The sequence below is a fragment of the Sinocyclocheilus anshuiensis genome, unplaced genomic scaffold (genome assembly GCF_001515605.1).
Source record: "Sinocyclocheilus anshuiensis isolate Anshui unplaced genomic scaffold, SAMN03320099.WGS_v1.1 scaffold502, whole genome shotgun sequence".
Taxonomy (NCBI): Eukaryota; Metazoa; Chordata; class Actinopteri; order Cypriniformes; family Cyprinidae; genus Sinocyclocheilus; species Sinocyclocheilus anshuiensis.
Window position 1 is genome coordinate 305,233 of NW_015544194.1, and position 13,279 is coordinate 318,511.

The window sequence follows — 13,279 nt, forward strand, 5'->3', positions numbered from 1 at the left end:
AGCAGAACTAATCCAACCAGCCCGTCTGTCCGGATCTCACACATTAGCTTCAAAAAGCTTGCGTGTCTGCGCTTCTGTCGATCTCTTTCTTTCTCTCTTTCATGGTCTCCTCATCTCTCTGCTCTCCTCCCTCAGCTACTATTTTCATTGTTTTGCTTCAGAGCCGCCCCCCTTTTTCCTGTAACATGCTGGAGTGACGAGAGGTTTATAAGCTTGTCCTAATACCAACCCTTTGAAATGCTCCAGTTTCCGTTTTTGCTTTCCAGAGAAAACAGATAGCTGTCTTCACTGCCCACATCTCTCAGTGATTGAAAACAATAGCGCTCTCCTAGGAAGGATCCAAACATAGCCCATTTCCTGTGCGGTTTGTCAGTTATATAAAAGAGTTCTTTTGTATGATTCCAGAGTGGGAAGGAAGTTGATACTGTCTTATTGCCAGTTTGAAATATTATCTTATAGATCCAATTAAAACAATCCAATAGAGCATTGCAGAGTACTAAAAGTACTTCAGTTTTACAGACAACTGGACAATGTGTCATCATTGTTTCTTGAACCACTGTCAGCACACATTCAGAGGGAGTTCTCAAAGAATGATGGCACCGGTTACCTGCACCTGATTCTCTAAAGGAATTTAAAGGCCCACAAAATCTGTTCTAAATACAATTTGTATAGCACAATTTATGCGTAACTGCAATTCTTGCTGTTATATTGCTGATCACAATCATTTCATCATCATTTGATTAATTACTGCTGGCATCATCAATAGAAAATGTGCAAAAACATCTCTTTTAAGTCAGTGGTTCTAAATCTTTTTGGCTTGTTTTCATGCTTGTTTTGTCTTATTTTAAAGCAATTTAAGTCATCTTAAGATGCCATTGGAATTTTGCTGAGGGCCCCTAGTGGGCCCTGGTCCCGTGGTTCAGAACCACTATTTTAAATAAAATTGCATTTCTTGCCTGCCTTCTACATCACATCAATTGTGGTAACTTTTGTGAAAAATAGCTACAGTAAGCCTAATTTACATATAAAGGAGCACTGAAAACAGAATTACAGGTGGCTAGTGAATATGACGACAGTTTTTGAATTGAAATACAGTGTGCAAAAGTGCTGTAACTATACAATTAATTTTTTTAATCTTTTCAGAGCCATAAAGTAACATTATTTTTACTTTTTTTACTTACTCAACCGCAAGCAAGTATTTTGTTTGAACATTCCAATTCAGTGTGTTCATTCCTCACAGTTTCCTGATCAGGTCAAGTGCTGAAATGTTTATAGCTCCTGAAAAGACACCCACCAGACACACATCTGTTGCTAACAACTATAGAGACTGATTTCAGTTCATTCCTGTCAGTATTACATGACAGGCCCAAAAACCATTCACTCTGATGCGGCTGCTGCTGTTAAGGCTGTTGTTCTTGTTCGGCGGGCCACAGCTTTAATTAACTGCTAAAATGTACATGTCTTTGTAGCTTCCACACTTTAAACCCGGGGAGATCAGAGCATGTGACACGAGAGAGAGAGATTAGAGACGGCCAGCAGGAAACTGCCTGACATTTAGAGATAGATTCATTGCTTTTATTGTCATGCTCTGCTGTCTTTGTTTGGCTCTGTTAATGGATGGATAATGGTTTGGCTCTTTTGTTTTCCTCTCTTTACAGTTAGAACAGATACAGAAGCACACATGGTACATGTGAGTATAAACTTCACTTTTTGCCTGTCGTCCTGTGGCTGTTTTTGCTCAGTATCTGTCTGTGTGTTTGTGTCTGTGCATGTCCTGTAAGTTCATGTGTGTCCTCACTGCAATAACTGAGAACATACGGTACAAAAGAAGACGCTTTTCTAAGTAATGATATGACAGCAATGTATGTGTGTGTGTGTGTGTGTGTGTGTGTGTGTTTGTGTTTGCTTCACTCAATGTTTTTGCCCCCATAAGCAATGCCTTGTTTTTGTCTTGAACTGTTTCAATTTTAAACACGTATTTCTCCAGTATCCAACATTTTGTATTAGTTATGATTCGTGACTGGGGGCCAGGGTTATAATAATTTTGAATTTGAATTTGAATTTATTTAGCCATTTCTATCGAGTGTAGTTTAATTTTAATGTTTTCTAGTCTAGCAGCTGGTGTAAGTAAATCATTTATCAGCATAGTCTTGTGTTATTGTTGTCTAGAGGCACTTTTTTTGTTTAATGCAGGTGGGTTGTAAAGGTTTCAAGTTTTATAATATATTGTGTATCAAAAACTACAACTTTTAATTTTATTTTAATGTTGTTTTTGAGTCAGAAAAATAAAATGTATTTTATTTTAGTTTCAGTTTTACCTGGTAATTTTACCAGGCAAGTTTTCATTTTAATTTTCATACATGATAATAATACTACTGGGTCCAAACAGTGTCTGTGGATGTTTTTATAATACCTCAACTGACTGTCGGAGAAAATCGGCTAAAATATTCAGAATGGATTTAAAAATGATAATGTTTTAATTAATGTGTTAATTTGAACTGAGGGTCTACTACACTCTTATTGGTAGAAGAAAGCGTTAATCAAATTTACCAAAATATTCAATAAACAAACACACAGGGAGGTGGTTCATTTGTAGATGATGGGCGTTTTAAATCTCCAGAGCTTTCTGTGGGCGCAGATTGCATGTGGGCCTGTTTGTGACTTAGGCCTATACCACCAGCAAGGATCCTAGAACACGCCGGAGGCGATTACCATGTGTGCTCAATTAATGAAAAATAAACAAGAACACTAGATCATTTCACATGCTCTTGTTGTTGATCTTCTATTCAGAGGAGGAAAGAACGAGCCAGAACCAGAACAACCGGCGCCACGGAAAGTGGCGATCCGCACGCTACCCTCCACTGAGGACATCGACCCAGATGTGCTGGAAAGCATGCACTCGCTGGGCTGCTTCCGGGACAAGAACAAACTGATGAAAGACCTGCTGTCAGACGAGTGAGTAACTAAGAATGAGACGCTCACCTCAGAAAGGTTGTTTCCCGGGATACCAAAGTTTTATTGCCAGTGATTAGACAAGACTGACTGCTTTTGCTTTTGGAGACCATATGTGAGGGTATTATTATTTTACATCCTTGTTTCTTAGGTTTAGTAAACACGCAGTACAGCATCTTGGCTGCAGGCTATTAGAGAAGCCCATTCCCTCCCGCTCATCTGTCATCTCCCGTACTTTGCACAATTACCGCCCGCATGCTCCGCTGTGCGCGATCAACTTCGTTAGCCCCACTGATAGATGGCCTGGGTGTTCAATCCTAAAAGATTGCAGCCTCTGTCTCTTCTCTTGCCCAGCATTTAAACAATTCAGATGGCGCCTGCAGCAAAGACCGGTCATATTTACTTCCCGCTGTGTGGTCCGGGGCAGAAAAATGCAACACAAGGCCTCTTGCTGGGAGAATTTGAAAATTTTTTGAACTCGCCCAGACTCTTGTCGGATATTTTATGTCTTCTTGCATCATTAATGAAATAAGAGATATCCTGTGATCTCTGCAGGATGTCTTTTAGCTCTCTGGGAATGAGGTGCATGCTACTCTTTGCTCTTTAACTAATGATGTTAATTAGCCTGAGCTGAGGGTTATTTTGGAGATTGTACTGTATATCAGACACCTGTCTTGACCACACACGCATTTTGTTTCTCCGTGCCTTCTCAACCTCCAGTGATAACCAGGAAAAGATGATCTACTTCCTCCTGCTGGACCGTAAGGAGAGATATCCCAGCCATGAGGATCAGAATCTACCACCCAGAAATGAAATTGGTAAGAATGATTCAGTCAATTTGTCTGTTATGTACTAAATCTGTTTGTTTGTATTTCATCCTTAAATACAACATGAAATGGCATTCACAACAGCTCTGTGATGTGACATAATTTCCTTGCCCAAATAGCCTTGGAGAACTAGTGGAAACAAAAACTTTTTTTTTTAAAAATCACGAAAACATAGTTTTCTAAAGAACAGTGTGTTTACTGATGAATCATATGCAGTAAGACTAAAGACATTCATTATTAAAGTTAATGGGTAATTTTTTTCATGTTCTTTTAATATACACTACTATTCAAAAGTTTAGAGTTTAAGATTTTTTAATGTTTGTGAGAAATATTTCTGATGCTCACTAATGCTGAGTTTACACTGCACGATTTTAGACCCGATTTTCACTCGCCAACAGGTTTTGCGAAATCGCCAACAAATGCCCGAAATCTGAGGCAAATTGATGCTCGTTCATGCTATTGACAATCACGCAGTGTGAATCATCAAAGACGCGCTGTGAAAAGAGTTCTGACTGAAAAATACATTGGCAATGACAAACAGCCAATGAGAGAGCAAGATACAGGGCAGCGGGAAGTTTGGGGAGGAGTTATGAAACAAAGTTTGCGGACCAAACAGAGTTGTTGGCGATTCTTCCTACTGTAAAGTCATGCAGTGTGTAACCTCCTGTCGCCGATCCATCATGCAATGTGAACATAGCAGCAACTGAATGCTACCTCAGATAGTCGTGCAGTGTGAAAACAACGGTGATCCAACGACTTAAAGAATTGTTGCAGTGTGAACTCGACATAAGGCTGTGTTTATCTGAACAAAATACAGTAAAAAAAAACGTAATATTGTGAAATATTACAATTTTAAATACCTTTTTTCCTCTTTAAATAGATTTTAAAATGAAACTTTTTCCTGTGATGACAAAGATACATTTTAACAGCCAAAGTTCATTAGTCTTTCGTGTCACGTTATTCTTCAGAAAACATTCTAATTTAGTGCTTAAGAAACATTTCTAATTAGTATCAATGATGAAAATGCTTGTGCTGCTTAATATTTTGTGGAAACCATGATATATATTTTTTCAAGATTTTTTGATGAATAGAAAGTTTAAAAGAACTGAATTTATTTGAAAAATCTTTTGTAACATTATAAATGTCTTTATTCTCACTTTTTATTGATTTAATGCATCCTTGCTGAATAAAAGTATTAATTTCTTCTAAAAATAATAAATCTTACTGGGATTTACATGCTTTGGAGGGCTGAGAGGCATAATGAAAAAGATTCACTATTAAATTTTTCCCATTATGAACCCCACAGGCTTAATGGGCTGTTTTCATGTGTTATGGATCATTGAATTTATCATATGCTGGTTTCTTCAGATCCTCCCAGGAAGCGAGTGGACTCTCCACTCTTGACGAGGCACAACAAGATGAGGCCAGAGCGCAAGTCCATGGAGGTGCTGAGCATGACAGAGGGCGGATCTCCTGTTCCTGTGAGACGTGCCATCGACATGGCACAACACGGACAGAGGTACAGCAACGCATCTCTCGCTCCTCTATTATTTATGAAACTCTACAATCGGAGCAGTGAGTGCCACAGTAAAAAACAGCTGAAAGGATGTCACATTTTGTGGAGCCTTGAAAGGGAAAATTGAAGACAGTGATGTCTGTTAAAAAAAGCCTAAATAAACTTTGGATTGGCAAAATTAAGTTCACAGTTATCACAAGCTGCATACTAGCTTTGAAATGCATTTTTAATTGCACATGAAGAGTAAAAGAAATAAGATCAATGAGCTCAGCTTAATTCTTTGGAAAAGGAAACCAATGATTTCAAAAGCAGAGTGTTTTACTATTCTCTGAAAATCCGTTTCACAGCTAGTCGAGCAGCATGCTGAATGTGCCATATGGTGAATTTTAACTTCTCAAAGTGGTTTTAAAGGGAACAATGGGATTTCTAATGTGCCTTTCATTTTTCTGTATCTTTGACATTTTATTACCAATTCTTTTTTACTTTTTTCCATGTCCATTGTGATCCATTTCATCAGCCCTGTGTCCTTTCCCTGTGTAGATGCTTTGGCTCAACTCCATGATTACTTTTGTAAATTACTCTAACTTTACTCTCTCTTACTGTAGTAAATCTGTTTTCAGTAAAAGCTTGGATATCTCAGATGCCAACCCCATACTGCAAAGCAAGGAGGAGAGGTATAAACCACCGCCATGCTTTCTTTTCTGTTCTGAAGATGCAGTGGGGTTTTTAACACTCAAAGCATGCCACAGAGAGCACTGGCCTGTTATTTCAACCACTGATATTTAAGATCTTAAGAGCTTAGTTTGCTTGAGAAGGAATTTTTAAAAAAGTGGAGGTTGCACGTGTAAATAAGAGTTTTTTCCTCCTGGTTTGGCCTCTCGGTTTTGGTAAAGCAGTGGCCCTCTGGCTCCCTCCACACACATCAAAAGCATCTTATCTCCCTTATTTTGCCTTTCATGTTTCGTTTGATGTCTGGCATTTTTGTCCCTTGGTAGATCCCAAATTGTTCATTTCTTCCCCTCGCTCTCGTTTTGCCTTCATGCCTCTCTTGCCTTCACCCAGGATGTTTGTTTTTCTTAGAGTGATGTGTGCACTTACAGTAGGTGAGAGACAGAGGTTATCCGATTGTTTGTGTTCATCTATTCAAGCATTTTTCTTCAACCTTGAGTTTCACAATCCTGTCCTACATCTGCATTCACTGAGACTGTTTAGTCTGCCAGATAATAGAATGGGCCTTGAATATTTCTTTATATATAATTTATTTATTTATTTTTATTTAATCATTGTGTTGAATAGAGGTGCACTGGGTTAGGTACTGGTAAATGAATATTTTACTGACAGGCTAGATAGATCAAATACATGTTTATGCATGTTTACAATTCAAAATGTAACGACTTAGTTGAAATGAAAAGCTCCCCTGCATCTTTTATACAATTTTAAACAGCATTTTTACAAGCAGTAGTTACAAGCATCTTAATATAGTTATAGCTTCATATTAACGATGCACTACATATAAAATCTTTACAAATACTGTACAATGCTTAAAGTGTAGAAATATTAGCTCATATAGTTACTGTCCTCTAGTGCCTGTCCTTTCCTCCCATGAATTCCATAGTCATTTATTACACATATAAAGAGCTCTCTTCCTGACGCTGTGCTTTGGGTAAGCCAATTAGCTGAATGCAAGAGGCATATAATGAACATCAGCATTGCGCAGTGCATTTGGTGTTGGGATTTTAATGCTTGAATAATTAAAGACAATTTGAGACCAACGCATAATTCTCATCTATGTAGCCTTTGCAAATGCAATTGATCAGTTTATGGATCAAATCCTTCCTGGAGTCAAATCGTGTGAGTCTGAATGTTGACACCATTAGGGATGATTTACTGTTTCGATTTGACTTGATGACAAAACGAATTGTGTCCACGGTCAATTAAACCCCAATCATTTATTGGAGAATTACTGAAGCTCACCATCTAATGCACAATGAATTTCGGAAGAACTCAGGGCCTCATACAGAATCTCATAAAAGGCTGTGATGACCTTTTTCATCTTTAGGATGAGAAATGATAAATTGCTCAAATTTAATAGCAACCCAAAATATAAAAATAGCATAATCAACAAAAAGACCTAAAGGCCTACGTAGAAAGTTGACATGTAATTAACAGAAATGCAAGATTTATAGTAAAATATAGAGGTCTGGTGTTATACTGCTGTCTATGTCCAGGAATAAAATAAATTATAAATAATTTTTCACCCACACAACATGCTGAACCTCCTATAGCGATACGACAGTGTGCTATATGTGAGGCAGAAACGTCTTTGTATGTTGTGTAACTTTAGGTCCCGGTCCATCAGCGGAGCCTCTTCTGGTCTGTCCACTAGTCCCCTCAGCAGTCCTCGGGTAAGCCTTCCATCCATATTAAAACATTGGTTTCACTCAGAGAGTCTGGTTGTGTTGAAACCCATGCCAGCTGGTGTGGCGTCTATCTATAGAATATGCATTGCCACATCTGTTTGATCTTCAGCATCAATATATGCATTGATTGCATAATGCAGGGGTCTTCAACAGGTAGTGCTGCTGGGCATTGTAAAAGTATGTAAATTCAACAGTTGGGAATCATTCAACAGTTTGGGGTCAGTATGATTTTTTTTTAAGAAAAATAATACTTCTATTTAACAAGAATACATTCAATTGATCAAAAGTGACAGTAAAGACATTGACATTTGTTACAAAAGCTTTTTATTTCAAAACAATGCTGTTCTTTTGAATGTTCTGTTCATCAAAGAATCCTGCAAAAATGTATCATGGTTTCCACAAAACATTTTAAGCATCACAACTGTTTTCAACATTGATACTAATAAGAAATGTCTTGAACACCAAATCAGCATATTAGAATGATTTCTGAAGGATCATGCGACACTAAAGACTGGAGTAATGCAGAAAATTCAGGTTTGTCATCATTGGAGTAAATTACATTTCAAAATATATTCAAATGTAAATCAGTTATTTTAATTTGCAATATTATTTCACTATTTATTTATTAATCAAATAAAAGCAGCTTTGGTGAACACCTTTCAAAAACATTAAGAAATCTTACCAACCCCAAATTTTTAATGGGAATGTATGTTTATAAAAATATTTGAATGCATTAATATGGTACCATACGCATGTTATTACAGGACAGGTTTAAAGTGCAACACTAAATTTTATAAAATATGTAAAAAGGGGGCATTGTTCTGTCTTTCTATCCACCAAGTGGGTCCTTGAAGGCATAATGCAACATGAAAGATTATTTCTGAGAATTGTTAGTGATGATGGAGCATTAATGATAATTCTGTATATTGTTAGCGTTGTTAAATAAGACAGCCAATCGTATATTACCTATAAGCTGAAATGCAGCCACAGTATTGCTGTCTGCCCCCACCGATCCACTACTTCTAGCCCAATCAGTCTACCATGCTTAGCATAATTACTGCTAATCTATGCCCAATTCACAGGCTTGTTGCCTGGAAATATTTGAAGCCCAAGTCACTAATGGCTTGTTAAAATCCCTTGAAAATCCCTGGTTCCTTACTAACGGTGAAGCCTCTGGATGTAGCCAGCTTTTACAGTTGATTTGTTTAAGAGGCTAACAGATTACAAATCCACTACTAAGACCTCCCAATATGCAGTCCTTGAGTTACATCAAGGAATTCCCAGCAGGATTCATCCCAAAGTCAATTCTGAATCCGACCTGATCAAATATTCTGCAGTCTGAAATGTTCTACATTTGGAGAATGTCTGCAGTGGTGCCCTTTCACTGATGAAAATGGTTCACGTAGAGAACAGGCTTGGTGGAAGTAATTTGAATTAGTCTGTGAAGAACTCCTTGATACAGCTCATCTGAGATGAGTTTTACTGCTCAGACACAGACTTAAAGGTTTGTCATGGAAGAATCTTTCCTGTGGTATGAAAGAGCTTTAAAAATCCATTTTATTGCATTTGTGCTCTTCTTTATGCCGTGCTATGGTTGCGGCTGGTACAGTTAACACTCCATTGTATTTCTATGACGTTTTACAATATGCTTGATGAGCTTTCACTTTGCTGATTGTAATCACACTCTTTACTTTTAGTGGCCTGTATTGAATCAATCCCCTGTTTCTGACCCAAATATAATTATTATTAGCATCATCTGTCAAACAGCATCCTCATATCATACCTCCAACAGCAGCATTGTACTCTATGCTCTGTTTAATGGTCAACTGCACTTATTTCCACTAGCCATTTTGATAGTGTGGCGCTATTGTCTTGAAAAACTCGTTAATTGAGGCAGCATATATTTCTGGATCACATTTTATGTTATTTCTACCTAATTCATGATGATTATTTCAAATTATAAGAGGTATTCTGACAATAGCGTCCTTTTACAGCAAAGCCTTGCACAAATTTCCTGCTTGCTTAGTCAGTGCTGACAACACCTCTTTTATTTTCATCCCAACAACAACCCAGAGCTTTTTTGTTGCTAATTTCTGTTGCTGATTTTGATTTGTTTTGGGAACACTGGTTTGGGAAAAAATTTTTCCCACTGTCTTGTTGCCTCTTGGCTGGTTGTGCTAATGGCATGTTTTTTTCTCTTTCTTTCTGCACTTCCTCCCTCACTTCTCATCACCGGTGGCTTGTTCACCATCTTTTCATGTTTGGTGTCGGTGTGTGTGCGTCTGCGCCGTAATGCCTGTTAACTATGGGGCCGTGTGTTGTGTGTATGGGCTGTGTTGGCTCTTTTTGTGCTGCTGGCTCTGTGCATGCGCTCTTACAGCCCATGCGGCGGTTCGCCATTCCTCCACAATCCGCAGAACTCACGCAGTCGCCCAACCACAGCCCCACCCACGCGCCTGTGTCCCGGGTGAACGGCACAGGCCCCAACTCCCCCAAAACCTTTCAACCAAAGACAGTTGTCCATCAGCACTACAACAAAACCCAGACCCTTCCAGCCAAGCCCAAAGTTGCAGACAAGCCCCTGCAGGTCACCAGGTCCAACCCGCTCCCTAACATGACGGCCGTGCCATCTGCGGCCAAGTCGGAACCGTCTACGCCCTGCCAACCCCTGCCCCCGCCGTTGCCCGGCAGCCCGAAAGTGCGCAGGCCACTGCTCACGGTGCCACCCAAGCTCTCCGTTCCCCTTTCGCCCCTTTCACCCCTTTCGCCCATCCGGCTTCACCACCTTCACCCGCTGGCCGGGACTGACCACAACGGCAAATCTATCTCCACCATACAGGTTACGCCCCACCCCTCCCCCAGGGGCAGCCCATTACCAACTCCGAAAGGAACACCGGTGCACACACCTAAGGAGAGCCCAGCGGGGACCCCTAGCCCCACGCCACCCCCCAGCCCCTCCATTGGAGGCATGCCGTGGAGAACACGCCTCAACTCCATTAAGAACAGCTTCCTTGGCTCACCACGCTTCCACCGCAGGAAACTACAAGGTACCAGCACTGCTGGAGACATCTCAAAGCACTTTTTAATAACATTTTACATCAACCTGCCCAGGGACTGCAAAAGGAAATTTGCCGTTTTGGCCAAATCTAGGAACATTTACATTGATATGATGATTTTTTTTTTCTGATTAAATAAACAAGGGATTACCTTATTAAAAATTAAAAATTAATAATTTATTAATAACAGATTATTAAAATGCGACTCTATTTTACTCTTTTGTGTAACTAAATGAAAACACGAAAACTACAATTAATAATTTTAAATATACAAGTGAATTTAGAATTTATTACAACATTATAACATACAGTGAGAAAAATGGATATTTATTTTGAAATTTACAAAAGATAACATTCAACAAATTAGTGTGTTTAAATACTAAAGGGATCCTTTGCGCAAAAATGAAAATTCTGTCATCTTTTACTCGCCCATCAATGTCGTTCCAAACCTGTGTGACTTACTTTCTTCTGTGGAACATAAAAGAAAACATTTTGAAGATTTGTAATTATATTTTTAATTAAAGTCAAAAACAATGCTGGTCCCCGCTTACTTTTATTGCATGAAAAAAACAAACTTCAAAACATCAGCCTTGTGTTCCACAGAAGAAGCAAAGTCATACAGGTTTGGAGTAACATCAGGGTGAGAAAATGATGACAGAATTTAAATTTTTCGCTGAAGTATATTTTAACTTTAACTGTATCTGTTAATTTTAAGGTTAATCTAAATGTAAAAATGACAAAAAAAGAAAAGAAAAAGCATTGCAGGCACAATTAAATAATGAATTGCAGGATGTCTAATGCTACCAATTTATTATGCATCCCTTATAAAACCCTAATTTTATATGGCACTAAAGCAATGATATGCAGGATCAGGTGTAAAATAAAGCACCATAGCCTATGTACATATACAGTAAAAAGTATTTAGGTGAAAGAACGATGCTTGCTAATCCTTTATTATTGGGGTTTTAGGTTGACGTTCCCCTCTTAGCGAGGGATATTCTCTAAGGACTGATTTTACAGATCGCTGGGTAATAAACTCAATGATACTCCATTATCAGCTATATCTGCTGATATATCTAGTAATGATAATGAAAACTGCACAAGCATCTCCCCTCACCTCCAGCTGTTCCTCTTTCCCTCTTTTACTGGGAAGAGGATCAGATGAGCTGATAGTGGGGGTTGAATTACTCTTAATCTCTGCAGGTTTGGAGTAATTAGCTGTGGTTAATCAGCATTCCCCTCCTCAGGTTATGAATGTCTAATCTCTCAGGATATAGAGTATGATGCAATTTCCACTGAGGCTTGTTCGCTTTGTCTCTTTCCAGTTCCCACACAAGAGGAAATGTCCAGCCTAACACCAGAGTCTTCCCCCGAGTAAGTATTAGCAATTTTCAAAGACAATCAAGTAAAATATACAGTTTTATTACATCCCAGAGTATGAAAGAAACATTAAAATAATACTCAATTATAATTGAATTAAAATAAATGTTAGTTCAATACTCATTGTTCTACTAGGTGTGGGGCTAAATGTAACACCTTTTGTATTAACCTGAGCTGTTGAGAGTTAAATCACCAACACTCAATTAAAGCTTGCTTAATTAAGACACTTAACTTTTGCTCTTTGTACTTACTTTTTCTCCAAATTTTATTATAATTTGAAAGGAGCTCTGAAAACTCTGCAGCTAAAGTTAATGTGGTGGTCCAAACACTGTTCCTGGCCCCATTAGCCTAGTTTGTTGCTGAAGACATTATCAGGGAATAGTTCGTCATGAATAATTCAGTGTTTTAGTTCCACTTAGCTTCACAGGCACGCAAAGCAGCACCACGGTGGAAACTTTCTTCTGGAGTGTTTTCCTCTTATTTTGCTGTTGTTTTGTTTCTTGGTGAGAGAGTGTCACAATATGTTGAGATGGCCTTGATAGTCACTGACTATGGTAAAATCTCTGCGATTTCAAGCAGGGTTGAGAAATGAGCCATATGCTAGCATTCAAACCTACACACAGGCTTTTGTCATGAAATATTTTAGAAACTTTCCAGTACTTTTCAGTTGTCAGCAAATTGTGTGTCATGACAAATGTTAATCTAGTTTTAAATGGAACATGTGTACATTAAAATACATTTAAATAATGAAAAGAATAATAAAATAGATTTTATTTAAATAATTGTTTTTGAGGTTTGTATGGTGCTGCACAGTATTTGGTCATATATAAGTTCATCATATAATGTCACTTTTTTAAGTCATACATGTTTTTGTTTCTTGCTGTGTCCAAGAGACACCATCTTTTGATGGTCTGAAATTCATCTGCCAACTTCTCTACTGGTGAAGCTGAAATATATACACTACATTTCAAAAGTTTTGGATTTTACAAAATAAATTACTTTTATCCAGCAAGGATGCATTAAATTGGTCAAACGTGACAGTAAAGACCTTTATAAGGTTATAAAAGAATTTGCTGATCTTTTGAACTGTCATTTCATAAAAAATCCCCCCAAAATATATATCTTAGT

At 38.2% G+C, this 13,279-nt stretch overlaps 1 protein-coding gene across 8 annotated transcripts in view; it reads left to right on the forward strand.

Moving 5' to 3' along the window:
* The window catches only part of brsk2b (BR serine/threonine kinase 2b), a 163,428-nt gene that overhangs the window by 139,326 nt on the left and 10,823 nt on the right, over positions 1-13,279 (forward strand). For 4 of the 8 annotated variants that reach the window (XM_016497074.1, XM_016497076.1, XM_016497080.1 and 1 more), the window contains exons 9-16: positions 1,659-1,690; positions 2,791-2,955; positions 3,673-3,770; positions 5,148-5,298; positions 5,901-5,969; positions 7,640-7,700; positions 10,096-10,762; positions 12,097-12,145. In XM_016497074.1, the coding sequence (XP_016352560.1) occupies positions 1,659-1,690; positions 2,791-2,955; positions 3,673-3,770; positions 5,148-5,298; positions 5,901-5,969; positions 7,640-7,700; positions 10,096-10,762; positions 12,097-12,145 (1,292 nt within the window). The remainder of the gene's footprint in view (positions 1-1,658; positions 1,691-2,790; positions 2,956-3,672; positions 3,771-5,147; positions 5,299-5,900; positions 5,970-7,639; positions 7,701-10,095; positions 10,763-12,096; positions 12,146-13,279) is intronic. The other 4 variants (XM_016497081.1, XM_016497075.1, XM_016497077.1 and 1 more) reach the window with 4 other exon arrangements.